Below are 16,862 nucleotides of genomic sequence, written 5' to 3' on the forward strand. Positions count from 1 at the left end.
GTGCAGTAGTTGTAGTCCTTGCCCCTATAATATACATATCTTTGTCCCCAATGCGCTGTAGTTTTTGAGAAAAATATAAAAATAGACACAAAATTGGGCAGGGGTGTAGTACCCCCTTAATTAAATTGCTGTCTGTAATTCATACATGAAAAACGCTCATGTACTTAAAGGCACATTCACAAATTTCATGGGGTTGGTTGACTTGGAAATTTTAGCATTTTCTTTAAATATTGTAACAAAGTTTTTGGGAAAAAAAAGTAAAATCAGTATCTGTGAATGTTTAAAAATATATGAATGTCAATCTGGGATTTTTCTTTATTTGTAATCTCAGTAAATCCCTTTAAGGGATGGGGTATGAATGTTTGGCCAGTATTTATTGTGGGACATTAGAGCACATCAGACATATCGAATTGCATTCTGAATACGAAGAATGTCTTTTTGATATCAAATAATTTTGATTTTTTGAAATTTGCAATGTAATACACATTTTATGGCAAATCATTAAAAATTGATATTTTTGATATTTAACAGTACTCAAAGTAAACTTTATAAATCTGATGATTTATACTTGAAGTGTATGTAGGTGGGATGAAAAGCCGACGATCAATTGAAAATTTTTACCTTTCGTATTGAAGATATGGATTTTTTCTCCCAAAACACACAAAAAAATTAGGTCTTTTTTGGGAAAAAATCCATATCTTCAATATAGAAGGTCAAAATTGTCAATTGATCGTCAGCTTTTCCTCCCAGCTACATACACTTTAAGAATATATCATTAGATTTATAAAAATTTACTTCGAGGACTGTTATATATCAAAAATGTGAAAAATATCAAATTTTAATAATTTGTCATAAAATTGGTATTATATTGTGAATTTCAAAAAATGAAAATTATTTGATATCAGAAAGACATTCTGCGTATTCAGAATGCAATTCGATGTCTGATGTACTCTCATGTCCCACAAAAAATACTGTCGAAACGCTTAAAACGCTAATTCCAGATCCCTTAAGGTTACAGGATGAAGTTAAAGTTTTAGTACCATTACTGTTAAAATTTGGAATATATACCATTCTAAGTGTCATATTTGAAGATATTCCCTCAAGAAGTACACAACATTTTTTTGTATCATGCAGGAATTGCTTTACAACAACCACCTGTACATGGATGGCAGTAAATTGGAGAAGACAGGGTTCCAATACATTTACCCAAGGATAACACAGGAATTACTTCAAGAGGTTGGTGAAAATTGATCCTTATCATTTTGTTTATAAGTAAAAGATTACAAAACTTAGCATAATGTAATAAAGCACAGTGATATCTGCACCAGCATACAATGTAGCTCAAGTATAGAGCCTGAATGAGACATCAATCAAGTTGACTTACTCATCTCAGGTCTTCATAAGACGCCATTAGCAAGATATATCAAGAGCCCATGACCCCCAGCCTGTGCGCTTGCATGGTCCCATTAGAGTGTACATAACTCTGATAGGAGCTGTACCAGCTGACATACTGTAAAACAACTTAATTTTGCGAGGTATTGAATTTCGCGAGGCCTATAAATTTGCGAAATTAAATACTCAGGAAATTGATCCTTGAAAAAACACAGAAAGCTTAAAAGAAGCTTTATGTATTATAAGCTTATTCTGTCTGCACATACCTTCGTATTTATATCCATTTACATCGCTCAGAATACTGCATGAAATTGCTTTTTACTGATGCATGGAGGTAAAGTACAGGCCGCGACAAATCGCCTGTCCGATAGCCCCGGGCAATCAAATTTTTTGTCGAGCAACTAAAACTCTGAAGAGCTGTGCCCGATCGGGCAAGACTAAAATAAAACCAATTAAAGCTTGATGATGCAAAAAGGAGTATTTCTGTCAAACCTGGCGTGTTCACAGAAGTAAAAAACAGTCAAAACCAAGTAGAAAACTTCTTGAAACGGCCCTCAAATTTTTCCGATGCTACATGTACGACTACGAAGTTACATGCACTGCATGATGCGATTTTGCTGACAATTGTTGCCGGGAATATGGGTAATTTTCGGGCAATTTCGGGCAACCAATTTTTGACTATTGCCTGCCCGATCGGGCAAGCTAAAAAATAAAATTTGTCGCGGCCTGGTAAAGTAATATTTTAATTTTATTAGTACACATCCATTTTGTTAATTTTTCAGTCCTGGACTTGTTTGGACGTTCTTTTTTGTTATAATTTCAGTATTTTGTCATCTTTGTTGTCAGAGGCCATCTTTAATTTGTTTGTTTGTGCCACTGAACTCCAGTAATGCACCAATACTTCCTTATTATGTGTAATGGCCTATATCCATATGTCTATAAAAAGCTATACACGGTCTTCAATCTTTAGGAAGAGTAGAGGAACTTAGGCTAATTTTGTTTGTTGGTTTGTAACACAGCATTGTGGGTAATAGCCATGGGGCATTGGGAATAATAAGGTAATCAAATATGGCCCAACATGGAAGTGGTAAAATACAGGGTGTCCCAGAATGATTTATACCGGGAAAGATGGAATTTTTTATGTATGAACGGCATTTCTATTGGTCATATTATTTTGCATTTTAAGTTCTACATATATTTAGCTTTCTTAGATTTTTTAGATTTTAAAAATTGGACGTTTCTGGTAGAAGTTAGAGAGATTTGCGTAAAAATGGTGAATTCCAAGTTTTGACAAAGCAACCTGGTTTGAAAATCTGTAAAATTACTAACTGTTCAGCACAAAGTTATTTGGAAAATGTTATGCATTATATTTTGCTGTGTCCTGTTCTTACTTCTACTAAATAGTCGATATCTATCGTTTATTTATGATGTTACAAAGCATTCCTTGTATGGAATAAAGGATTTGCTACGCTTGAGTGACCTTAAACTATTCTTTCTTTTTGGCGGCAGTTTTGAAGACAATTATTGCGGTGTGTGAGTTTCATCATTTGAAATGCTGCAGAGATGGATTTTTCATAAAAGTATAGAGAAGGTTCGTCCTTAGTGTCACAGTATGCATTTATGTCCACCGTATATGGGCAAACCCACAGCTACGTAATGAAGCAGATTAAAATTTACTGCGGAGGATCCTTGAGGAAGTTATATCCTCTGTAATAATGACATTTTTGTGTAAAAATTGTGGTAAAAAGTATGTTTTTCAACCTAAATATCTGATGTCATATTGAAATGTTTCACTTAATCCCATATCAAGAATTATTTAGCATTGTAAGCTCTACATCTGTGCCAAATTTGGTGCATTTCCTATCAAAGAATGTAGGATTTCTCCAATATATTGCACAGTGCAGCTGGACGGTGGTGATAAAGGATCCATGTATTATGATGCCTTTGCACTGCGAATCACACATGCAGTTTTCGTCCATTTTCAGTAATAGCAATGTCACGCCAAAACGAATCAAGCTATTTCCATGAGAGTCACAGGATAAGTAGGAGACATGTGTGGCATTGTATTGCACTTATTATGATTAGATACAGTGTTGACTATATATTTTTAATATTTTGTTCAAACACGGTATGAATCATTCTGGGACACCCTGTACTGCAACAATATCATCAAAATAGCCAGTCAAAATGACAAAATATATAAAAAATTAAGGTTAAATAGGAAATACTAGATATTCCTTGTACATGTACACTAGATGCCAAGAAAAGGGAAATTTATCCAGTGTTTAGAGCGATGTAAACGGATAGAAATATATGAAGGTTCATGCAGACTTTTTAGTGTAACTGTAAGCTTATAACAATGTTTTTAATTCGTGAAATTAAATACTCGCGAAAATGTCGATCATCGCAAATTTGCGAAATAAAGTACCCGCGAAATTAAAGTGTTTTACAGTATATTTGGGGAGACTTTTACAAATAAATGTTATGTTTCATGAGGCTATGGTCCACTGACTTGAATCCTTTATCAGAGATGTTTATGAGGTTATGGCTCACTGATTTGGATCCTTTATCAGAAATGTTTTATGGGGTTACAGCATACTGACTTGAATCATATGTCTTAGATGTTTTAGGGGTTATGGCCCACTGACTTGAATCATTCATGTTGTATCAAGGATTCTTGAGTAACAATATAATATAGGATAAGCCACTCGTTTGCGCATATTATTTTTGTGCATCTCGTGCCCCTCATGTCACACAAATTTCTTGTCCCTAGTATCAAAACATGCCATTGGTCAAAATATTACTCCATACCAAATTTAAAATGATTCTGAAGTCGTTTAGTGGGGCCTCTGTGACATTGAAATTGTTGGTTAATGGCCATACCATATGCATAAGGCAGCTATTTTGTTATGCATGGTTAACATTAGAAATGACTGCTGCCTTATGCATTTTGTTCATGTAGTTTGTACTATTAATGAATCAAGATGTTGAAATAGTAAATCAAAAAAATAAAACATAAGTGAGCTATCTACAAAAGGCCAAGTTTTGTAAACATAAATGGCTGCCCTTTGCTGTCTTTACTGTGTAATTGCGAATTTGCTTAAATATACATAACTTTCCTATTTTCATGCCAACTTTGACCTGTTAGGCTGTTACTATACTATAGAGTGATCTCACACTTGCACATCTTGTTCAATTTGATGATAGTATAGTATATTTATTAAAAATACATTGCAGCCAAGTGGCTGAATTACTTGAATTTTACAATTTGATTTAAATAGTATAAAAACATCAAATAACATTTTAAAGACACATTTAGAAATTGTAAAAACATCAAATTACATAGAGAATAATTGCACATGAGAAACATTTAAATATCATAAAACATCAAATATTGCACATTAGAAATAATTAATAATACCTAACAAAAATTCGACCATGGGGGATTACACAGAACAGACATGGGGGAATACATAATGAGCAGACCAGCTGCTTACAAGAAGATTGGATTTAAATATTTGAAAATGAAATAGCTATCACAGAAAAAATTGTACTGAGCAGACCAGCTGCTAAAAAAGTTTGAAATAACTGATAACAGGGGGGGGGGGGACAACCAAATTAACACAAGATAATATTCGAAAAGCTGGCAGCAAAATGAATTGAAAAAATACAATTGCACTCAAAAACACCAATTTATTTGTTTAAAAGGTCAGCCATGTATGGCATGGGGCTATCCTGGAACCTTTTTGTTTTGCACTTGAAGTTCTTGAATTTTCTCATATTTCTAAGGGTCATGACAGAACTATACTCAGCTGGCAGAAACCAGGTGGCAAAATCTCTGCATATTATTTCCCTCTGGCTGTGGAGTGGATCCAGCTCAAGATCTGCTAGAGATTTGGAGTAAGACATGTACTTCCTGCCTTGGATGTGCTTACAAACACACTTCTGGATGTTCTACATCTGGTTCACTTGACTTTGAGTAAGGCCAGCATGCCAAAGAGGGGCAGCATATTCCAATACTGGTCTCATGTATCCCTTATATACTGTGAGTAGCTCACTGGGGCTGAATCCTGCTTCTTTCAATTTGCGCATCATAAGCATTTTGCGGTTTGCTTTTGTGCACATGCGAAGTTGGTGATTTGAAATATGCAGGTCAACCTCGAGAACTTCCCTCCTGCCAAAATACACTTGCATAGCCTGACACTTAGCTGGGTTCAGCCTCAATTTGTTTTCATCAGCCCAAGTACACAGAGAATCCAGACTGTCTTGCACGGTGCTGGCTTCAGCATAGGCCCTGTTCTCACCAATGGTAAGATCATCAACATACTTCCACACTTTGTGGTTTGGAACGTCCAAGGCGTCATTGATCGTGCCGAGGAAGGAGAGAGGGCCAATGACGGTGCCTTGAGGGACACCACCATTAAGCAAGACCCAGTCTGAATATGTATCTTTGTACTTGACTCTTTGTTTTCTATTTGTAAGAAAATCAACCACCCATTGAACCAAAATGGAAGGAGCACCTATCTGATCTAGCTGCGCATGATCCTTGGATCACACTTCATATTCCAGAGATCAACAATGTGTTCCTGACTTCCCCCCCCCCTCAGAATGTTGAAGAGTGGACACTCTGAATCATAGCAAATCATCACTCGATAACATTGATGCCCTCAATGGTATGATGGTGTTGAGTGTGGAGTGAAACCCAGCTCTGATTTCCTGAGAGTGCCAGTTGGAGATATCCAATCTCAAAATCCCTTATATACTGTGAGTAGCTCACTGGGGCTGAACCCTGCTTCTTTCAATTTGCGCATCATAAGCATTTTGCGGTTTGCTTTTGTGCACATGCGAAGTTGGTGATTTGAAATATGCAGGTCAACCTCGAGAACTTCCCTCCTGCCAAAATACACTTGCATAGCCTGACACTTAGCTGGGTTCAGCCTCAATTTGTTTTCATCAGCCCAAGTACACAGAGAATCCAGACTGTCTTGCACGGTGCTGGCTTCAGCATAGGCCCTGTTCTCACCAATGGTAAGATCATCAACATACTTCCACACTTTGTGGTTTGGAACATCCAAGGCGTCATTGATTATGCCGAGGAAGGAGAGAGGGCCAATGACGGTGCCTTGAGGGACACCACCATTAAGCAAGACCCAGTCTGAATATGTATCTTTGTACTTGACTCTTTGTTTTCTATTTGTAAGAAAATCAACCACCCATTGAACCAAAATGGAAGGAGCACCTATCTGATCTAGCTGCGCATGATCCTTGGATCACACTTCATATTCCAGAGATCAACAATGTGTTCCTGACTTCCCCCCCCCCCCCTCAGAATGTTGAAGAGTGGACACTCTGAATCATAGCAAATCATCACTCGATAACATTGATGCCCTCAATGGTATGATGGTGTTGAGTGTGGAGTGAAACCCAGCTCTGATTTCCTGAGAGTGCCAGTTGGAGATATCCAATCTCAAGATTGGAAGGACCTCAGCCCTGTGTGTGTTGTCTGTCTCATCAAATTGAGCAAGGTCTAGATACAGGTGTGTCATCACTTGTCTGTAGTAGCCTAACAGGTCAAAGTTCGCACGTAAACAGGAAAGTTATGAATATTTAAGTAATTTCACAAACACACAGTAAAGACAGCACAGGGCAGCCCTTTATATAGCTACCTTATGTTTAATTTTGAGGCTTAGACTTTTTTAACATCTTAATTTGATTAGTCCATTATTACTACATGAACAAAAAGGCAGCAGTAATTTTTAATGTTAACCACTATGCATAACAAAATAGCTGCCTTATGCATATGGTATGGCCATTGACCAACACTTTGAACGTCAATGAGGCCCCCTAAACGACTTCTGAATAATTTTAGATTTGGTATGGGGTAATGTATTGACCAATGGCATGTTTTGAGACTAGGGACAAGAAATTTGTGTGACATGAAGGGCACGAGATGCACCCTAGCGCATATGAAGTATATGATCCTTTATCTTAGATGTTTGATGGGGTTATGGCCCACTGACTTGGATCCTTTATCTTAGATGTTTGATGGGGTTATGGCCCACTGACTTGGATCCTTTATCTTAGATGTTTGATGGGGTTATGGCCCACTGACTTGGATCCTTTATCTTAGATGTTTGATGGGGTTATGGCCCACTGACTTGGATCCTTTATCTTAGATGTTTGATGGGGTTATGGCCCACTGACTTGGATCCTTTATCTTAGATGTTTGATGGGGTTATGGCCCACTGACTCGGATCCTTTATCTTAGATGTTTTATGTGGTTATGGCCCACTGACTTGGATCCTTTATCTTAGATGTTTGATAGCCCACTGACTTGGATCCTTTGTCTTAGATGTTTGATGGGGTTATGGCCCACTGACTTGGATCCTTTATCTTAGATGTTTGATGGGGTTATGGCCCACTGACTTGAATCCTTTATCTTAGATGTTTGATGGGGTTATGGCCCACTGACTTGGATCCTTTATCTTAGATGTTTTATGTGGTTATGGCCCACTGACTTGGATCCTTTATCTTAGATGTTTTATGTGGTTATGGCCCACTGACTTGGATCCTTTATCTTAGATGTTTGATAGCCCACTGACTTGGGATCCTTTGTCTTAGATGTTTGATGGGGTTATGCCCTACTGACTCGGATCCTTTATCTTAGATGTTTGATGGGGTTATGGCCCACTGACTTGGATCCTTTATCTTAGACGTTTGATGGGGTTATGGCCCACTGACTCGGATCCTTTATCTTAGATGTTTGATGGGGTTATGGCCCACTGACTTGGATCCTTTATCTTAGATGTTTTATGGGGTTATGGCCCACTGACTCGGATCCTTTATCGTAGATCTTTGATGGGGTTATGGCCCACTGACTCGGATCCTTTATCGTAGATCTTTGATGGGGTTATGGCCCACTGACTCTGATCCTTTATCTTAGATGTTTGATGGGGTTATGCCCTACTGACTCTGATCCGTTATCTTAGATGTTTGATGGGGTTATGGCCCACTGACTTGGATCCTTTATCTTAGATGTTTGATGGGGTTATGGCCCACTGACTTGGATCCTTTATCTTGGATGTTTAATGGGGTTATGACTTGAATTGGATCCTTTATGTTTTATGGAGTTCTGGCTACTCACTCAGATTCTAAATCTTAGATATTTTATTTTTCCTTCTCTCCACAGGTGCTCGATGACTATGTTTCCATGGGCCTCTTTCCCAAATCGTTGTTGCCAAGTTAATTGAAGATATAGCCAGCATATAAAAAGGAAAGTATGAAAAATCAAGGTACACTAGTAATCAAGAGTTTAAATCTTAATCCAAGAAGTGCTTTGTGTGAACTTTGGTGGAATTCTGTGTGATTGTTGATGTCTAACATAACTACTCCATATAGCAAGCATTTTGCATGCACAAAATTGTTCAACTTTCAAGATATGCATAATTTGCAATTCGGCTATAGCTAGCAATAAAAAAGTGCAATATTTGGATATACTGTGATTAAGGGAGGAAACGGTAAATGTATACCTCCTTCAAATTGTCCAGTTAAGTTCACACCCAATTATGTACAAGCTATATATAATCTGAAACTGTTGTATTAGGGTATTCTTGTTGAAATCTCTACACCCTATGGAAGACATGACCTTAATCTCCTACACAGGTAGTCTGAATTTCAAATGGGGTTACCTGAATCAATGACTCCATTAAATATATAACCCCTGCGACCTGCTTGTAATGTCTTCCATAGCCCATTCAGAAAAACACTGTCAAAAACGAAAAACAAACAATTAAGTTGGGATCCTTACTAAAGGTTCACAACCCCCCCCCGACTTTACAACAAATCATTTTTTAATACAAAAAATAAAAAATTATTAAAGTTATTGGTAGCACATTTTGTGTGACACAACTGGTCTAGTTTCCAATGTCACATGTTGTTGCATTCAGTCACATTGGCTCATTATTATGTAAGAAAAGATGCAGTGTGTTTCTGCATGCTTTGTGTGAGTTGAAAGGACCAAGGTGCAACTTTCAAAATTGTATATTGCTTGCATAATGAGTCATTGTGACCAAACGTAACAATGTGTGACATTTTGTATAGCTCCAGGTGTGTAGAACAAAATAATAATAAAGAAAAAGCGCAGTGATTTATAGTGCGCTACGCACAGGCACAATGCCTAGACGTTGATCCACAAGCCTCAGCACACTTTACAGGTTATCGCTGATAACTATGGCCCCACATCATTCCATAAACCATTTAACAACAATACAGGGACTTTGCTGCTTCATGAGTGCACACCCTAGTCATTCCACAAATAACCATCGCAACCAGGATCAGCTCCCTGAGTTTCGTACGGGTTACAAGGAGACAATTAGCCAGGGTTCGAACCCGCAACCTCTCACACCATAGTCAAACTCATTATCGATTGAGCTTGACTGCTGAAGGCTACCAATAAATTTAAGAATTTTTTAATTTTGTATAGAACTTACTGATACAACTTATATATCATGTATAAACTTGTATCATGTTGAATTCAATGTGAGCATAACTAGTGTGATGATATTTGATAATTTGAACAACCTCCTCCTCACTATGTGAAATGTGGGCCAAATTTTATTATTAGAAATTTTATCATTAGAAACCGTATTTCTATACTAGCTTTTGTATATCAGGATGTGCAAAGTTTTATTTTTCCACATCCCAGCAAATGTATTTCTGTTTATCAGGGTACTGCACCCTACTGCGTGGACCAAATCAGTGCTTTATGTTCTTATTAATACATATCATGCATTGCAATCTGTGTAATTTTCGTAACATTGACGTAGCCTTGTTTTTATGGGAAGATGTCTGTAGATTTAAGTGAAATACTTGCATAAAAAGGAAATACAACGAAACTGTATATTTAGAATCGCTTGTCTACCCACACCTAAATGTAAATGTGATCTCCATCAAGCTGATGCTTGCTTAATTATGTCTAACACGGTATATATAATGTATAAGTGTGGGCTTTTTATTACTATTTAACCAGTCATTCCGTTCAAAAACGGGTATGGGCCCTGATAGGAGTTTCCTGTGTTGAAGCTACTCCCGATTCCAGAGAAATACAGCACTAATTTTTTGGAAATAAAAAAATATTATCTTGTTTTGCCAAATGAAACATAGCTAAATCCTAACCCTTTAGTGAGTAGTAACTGGCAATAAAATTCAAAGTTAAATATTTTTTGTTCATTTATGAAGGACATTGACACATGTCTAAGCATTCAAATCTTGAAGCTAAGAGTTAGCTCATAACTTTAATATTTTACGTCACTTTTGATAATTGGTTATGAATAAGATTTAGTGTTTTCCAAAAATAAGAATGCATATAATTTATAAAATATTTGAGCTTGATTGTCACAGCATACAAAAATCGCCCTAAAAATGCACATTTTATACCTGTATTTCCAAGAACTGACTAAATATTAATATTAGACTTAAATTGCCAGTTACAACTTAAGGATTAGGATTTAGCTCTGTTTCATTTGGCAAAACAGGATAATATTTTTTCAATCGAAAGAGTTTAGTGCTGTGTGTTTATGGAATCGGCAGTAGGATTTAAGCTGTGTAAAAAACAGAATAAATGGAGATAATAATTTAGATCAAAGAAAAGAGGGCAACTCCTATAACAAAAAAGACTGAAATAAAAACAAATCGTTTTGCCTGTGATTAGTTAGAATAGTGTAATTAGGGATTTACCTACCCTAGTTATGATGATAACCAATCATGGACCACACAAAATTTAATTGACAAAGACGTCAGGAGCGAACTAGTTTTTCTATTTCCGGTTTTGATTACAACAATGTTTTTGCATGCATTCTACCGTTGCAACAAAATGCTGTGGCAAAATAGCAGCCCTGAAGTAATCGACTATATTGTTTCTAATTGTCCCCATCCTAATTAATGCCCCATAATTTTTCAATGATGCAGTGATGGAAATGCAGAAATTTCCGTGCCATACCATGTGACTAACTTAGTCACATGGTATGGCACGGAAATTTCTGCATTTCCATCACTGCATCATTGAAAAATTAGTCAGACTAAGTTCACAATTTGCTGCTTGTCCAAAATCGCATGGACAGAACTGCATTGTAAACTGTAACTTCCATCCAGTTCATTGGAAAAAGTAAGTCCCATTATTGTATAAAAAACACAGGTACAGGTACAGATGTTTGTGTGTAGTATTTACAGATAGCACGCTGTTTGTTGTGAGCACCGCTATCTGGGATTTGAATCCTGAAGTGAGTGGCATTTTGAGATTTTCACTCAGATTTGAGACATTTTTATTAAAAATTTGTCTCTAATTAATGCCCCTTTATATTGAAAAATATCACCTCCTGGCATTAATTTATTTAAGAAATCACAGTGCAGCAGGACAAATTTGGTGTTTGTTGCATCAAAAACAAAATTCTTCATTAAATTAGACTGAAGATTTGGGACAGATAGTGTAGGAGAGGGAGCAAGTGAAAGAGAGAGAGAGAATGAGAGATTCAGAATTGAACTATTCCAGTTGAAATACATAACCCCTATGGAAGACATGACCGTATATAATCTAGTCCCACACATGGAGTGTAAATTTCAAATGAGGTTACCTGAATTGGTGACTGAGTTTGAAATCTATACCCCCTGTGTATGAGATTAAGGCCATGCATGTCTTCCATATCATGACCTTAATCTCCCGTACATGGAATATGAATTTCAAATGAGGTTACCGGAATTGGTGACTCTATTTGAAATCTCCACCCCCTGTGTAGGAGATAAAGGTAATGTCTTCCATATAGTGGATGTGTATGGATTTCTGGAATAGCTCATTTTGGCCAGAAATTATTTGTTCTTCCAGTATGATATTATTTTTATGAAATTTACGAAGGTCAAAACAAAAGGATGCAGTATTGAATTGATGAATACAGTATTATGATATTATATAGAAATCAGTAATTAGTTAGTCATTTCAGTTGATGTAATATAATATAAGAAAGTTTTGCTGTGCAATAAGAATTATTTTCAATAGAGGTGTTTAATCGGAAATGGGCGATAAATTGATGTCTGCAATGTTTTCTCTGTTTTTAAAACATTATTTAGGGGAGGGCGTAAAAAACAGACGGTGCTTTGATGTTTTAATTAAAGCAATTATTTGTGTCTCGCATTATCTTACACCCTGCTATAAGTTAAGCATTCAAGTCACTTTCCTAATTTAAAGCAATGTTGTAACATTTGCATAAGAAAAATATATTTTTTGCCCCACTCTTAGTTTTCACTCTTGGATATAATGTGTCCTTTTAATTTTCAGCTGAACAAATGAGATAAAACAAAGAAAACTGCAATTTTATTGCAGCTATATCGTCCATGTCTGTATCAGTCCATTGATTATTAAGAGGTCGATGGGCTCAATGTGTTAGTCCCATAGATTCATTTCGGCTATATATACAAGTTTGATGTATATTTAGATTCAATCTTGTGTTTTGTGATTTTATTCAAAATGTTTGATTTTTTCACAAATACAGCACCTAAGGCCTTTGTTTAGGGCATATTAGTTCATTAAAGCACATTACAATCATGTAAAATAAGAATTTTGAAGAAAAAAAGTGGCGTCCTCAGGAAATATTACAATATTGCTTTAATCAGTCAGTGAGTGTTTGATTTTGGTATAAATTTATGTACCAAAACCAACATAAACTTGCTGAAGAATTGAGGTAAATGAATTGATAAATACTGATAAATACTACTCACAACAAGTGTAATATGTTATCCTTTGTTTTATAGCAGAAGTTCATGAGGGTAAAATTGAAATAAACTAAAAAAACAAAACACTTTGAGGTAATTTAAATCAAGTCAGTTACATAATTAATAATGATGATTTGTAGAAAACTTTTTAACATGGAAGCCTATGGAAATAAAATTAAGCAATACTACAACTAGATGCCCCTAAAATTAGTAAATGTTCTGTAATAGTAAAGTTTTTCAAAAATAATTTGTTTACCAAGGGTAGTGTGCAATATATATGTATTCAAATGTTTCAATATTTATCATTTACCCCTTATTTGATAGAAGAATTATATTTATCAAAATGTTTTAACTGTTTCGTCCATATAGTATATATTATCCACCAACTAATATTTTAGTAAGATAATTTGTGTTTTAATTATGGTAAGCAAAATATTGCATATTCAATTAGATGCCTAATCTGGGCTCAATTATAGAGTGACTAGCAAGAATGGGCCTGTCATAATCATGGACACAAATAAGCTGGGCGGGCCTACGGTTCAGTGTCTACAGATTAGGCAAAAAAAAAAAAAAAAAGTTTTGCTTTTACAAACATTTGCTGTGGGGCTACTTTAATGAAGAACCCTGTATCGGACATTTGTTTTTACAAACATTTGCTGTGGGGCTACTTTATATAAGAGCCCTGTATCGGTAATTCTATTTTTTAATATTTTTTGGAAGTCATGATTTATGGTACATATATCTCAAATCATAAATATTTATTGTCAAATCAGTGCAGAGTAAGTCAGATGTGAAAGTTTTAAGAAAATTATCTTCATCTGAATTTATTGCTTGTAAACAATATATGTAAGGGAAAACATATTTTGAAATATGTTGCCATTTTGTCTTTTTTTTTTTTTTTTGCTTTATAAAAATATCATTTTTTCTGGATTTTTCAAATAAAATAGTGAAATGCAGTAAATATTAATCCCAAAAACAAAATGTGTATACTCTGCAGGAAACAAGCTTGTTTTTTTTCAGTCTTACGCATGGCCCATCAAATTTATTTCATTTTCAGGCTTATATGGTCCAGAAATATTTCCATCACATAAAACCAAATCAGTATTATTTTTTCTCTTACTGCCTAAATATGGTTCAATATTGCTACTTGATTTTATAGTCTTGCGAGACAATTGTCAAAATTAATAAATACAAATAAGAATAAGTCTTTGATTTTGTGTTCACAAAATACATGTTTAAACATGTGCCATTATGATAGGTCACATGAGTTTGAGGGCTGTTCCAGTTGAAATATACAATCCTTATGGAAGACCTGACCTTAATCTTCCACACATGTAGTGAATTTCATATTGGGTTACCCAAATGGGTGACTCTATTTGAAATATACATCCACCTGTGTGCGAGATTAAAGGTCATGTCTTCCATAGGGAGTGTGTGGATTCAACTGAAATAGCCCATATTGTCTTTGGGTCTGCCATTGGAATTGTTTGACAACACACGTACAGCAGGCTCAAATAGCTCGATGTGAGTTTAGACTTACATTATGAAATTTACTATTACTCATTTTTTAGTTTTATTTTGGGTGTACATCATGATCTTGCTGAATTTAGATTTTGATCATAGAACTGCTATCTATTTATTGTATACACCCACCAGTTCCACTTAAGTAAGAGGAGTGCTTAGTCATCAACACACACAATTTCAATAGGGTAAAGCCTAACATCCCTCTCGCACAAGTGGAACAGGTGAGTGTATTCAGTAAATAGATGATAATAGTATGATAATTCTCAAGGGACATAATGAGTCATACATTGTGGATATTAGTTCCCCGTATAGGTGACTATACAGGTGATAAAGTCTTACGTTTTACTTATAGTGTTTGCAATTGAAGAATTGCTCATAACTTTGTAACCATATGTCTGATTTAAATGGGGTTTAGATCAAAATGAAGCTTTTTTATAGTGATGTGGCAAAGTAAAAATGGCAACATGCAACTCATTTCCATTGAATGTCACAATGTTGAAAGTGTTTAATGCCCATTGCTACTAAGCACTATAATGGTAAATGAACAGTTACCTGTTAAAGCCATAACATACAATTCTTGTTAATACATTTGGTAATTTGTCTTTTCAAACCTGATTTTTATTTTTTATTTTGCCTGTTGAATGTGTGCACATGTCCCATCTAACACTTACATGTATTGGAATAAGCCACATCTGTCCTGTTTATTGGACAACAGAGCAATTTTGAATTAATTGCTTTCATAGGCATTAAATCCAACATAGAACTCCATAGTTAAGTGACAAAATAGTAAGGGAATTTCTTTCGTTATTTTAGTCTAAAATTACCAGAAAACCTTCCTGACAGATGTCAGTAATATTATTTCATAATTTTTGGGAAAAAAAAACAACAACCAAAAAATAAATAAAATTTGACAGAAATTGTATATTGTGGCTTTAATAATAGTGAATTTACTTTACCTGGATTTATTTATATAATAAATAATTTATAAACATGTTATTTCTTTACATAACAAGTCAAGTTTATGAATAGAAGTAGGAATAAAATATTAGACGCTATTTTTCAAATTTTGTAATGACAAATAATTAAGACCAAAGGTCTTTTTCTGTATTCTGCAAATTATTCAACAATATTTAGTCTGTGCTTGTGCTTTGCAAACTCCATCTTAACCATGATGGATGCAGAACAGCATCTTTTTCTAGTCTATATATTTCAAAATGTGTGTTAAATGTGTGCAAGTGTGTTTATAAAAAATCTTCATTAAGTGCCTTTTCTTTCTACGTTGTCATGCCTAATTATGTAATGAATCATATTTTAGTAGTGAGTCATGATAGTATTGACTTCACTACAAGTCACGATATTGACTTGCTTTCAATTGGTGCTAGCGTATATGGATTCCGTACGTATCATGCATTGAATATGTATAAGGCTATTATTAAGCATCATTTATTTGAATGGGGGTATTTAATAGAAAATGCTTTCCTCTTCACACTGCTATTTTGTTTCTTCATTTATATCCAAACTCTCTTGACACATTTTAAAGCAACCCTCCTTTTTTGCTTTCTTCACATTTTCAACAGACCCATCTTGAAAATCATATAAAAATGATGCAGGATGATAATCTTATACAATATTCTAGTGAACGTGCCATATTTTTTTGTTGAAAATAATTATATGCAGCTAAAGCTCAAGACAAAATTTTCTGTGTTTGTGCATGCTGACAGGTTGTATTAACATGCACTGTGTCTGGGTTTAATGCTTGTGAAGCACAGTTCAGATGCAAAATACAATATACACCATTTTCAGAGATAAGATCACTGTCATGTGCCCTATAAAGCTGGATTTAAATTGCAATGCTACTTTAAAATTCTAAGGTACATTTTTGAAAATAAAGTATGGTCAGAAGAAGCACATAATTATTTTATTTTTATTTTTATTTCAGTCATATTTGTCTACATCTCAAATTAAGAAAAATGGATATATCGGTTTTTGCAACTGAACTGTTCAATCTTTCCTGGAAGAAAATGCATTCTAATATTGTATCAAATTCAGTATTTGTACGTGTTCAAACTAGAATAGATTTATAAAAGAAATGTTATAATATGCAAGTGTATTGTGAATTCAGTGGTCAATAAACTAGCCAAATAATTGATGCTCTGCAAATGTGAGTGGACGCGGCGAATCAGCCG

The 16,862-nt window shown here is 35.1% G+C and overlaps 1 protein-coding gene across 1 annotated transcript in view; it reads left to right on the top strand.

The window, feature by feature from the left end:
* LOC140142565 (uncharacterized) overlaps positions 1–10,493 on the top strand; it is a 35,508-nt gene extending 25,015 nt beyond the window's left edge. The window contains 2 exon segments of the mRNA XM_072164559.1: positions 1,135–1,236; positions 8,582–10,493. Coding sequence (XP_072020660.1) covers positions 1,135–1,236; positions 8,582–8,638 — 159 coding nt within the window. The 3' untranslated portion in view covers positions 8,639–10,493.
* Positions 10,494–16,862: the final 6,369 nt, after the last annotated feature.

The sequence above is a fragment of the Amphiura filiformis genome, chromosome 20, assembly GCF_039555335.1.
Source record: "Amphiura filiformis chromosome 20, Afil_fr2py, whole genome shotgun sequence".
NCBI lineage: Eukaryota > Metazoa > Echinodermata > Ophiuroidea > Amphilepidida > Amphiuridae > Amphiura > Amphiura filiformis.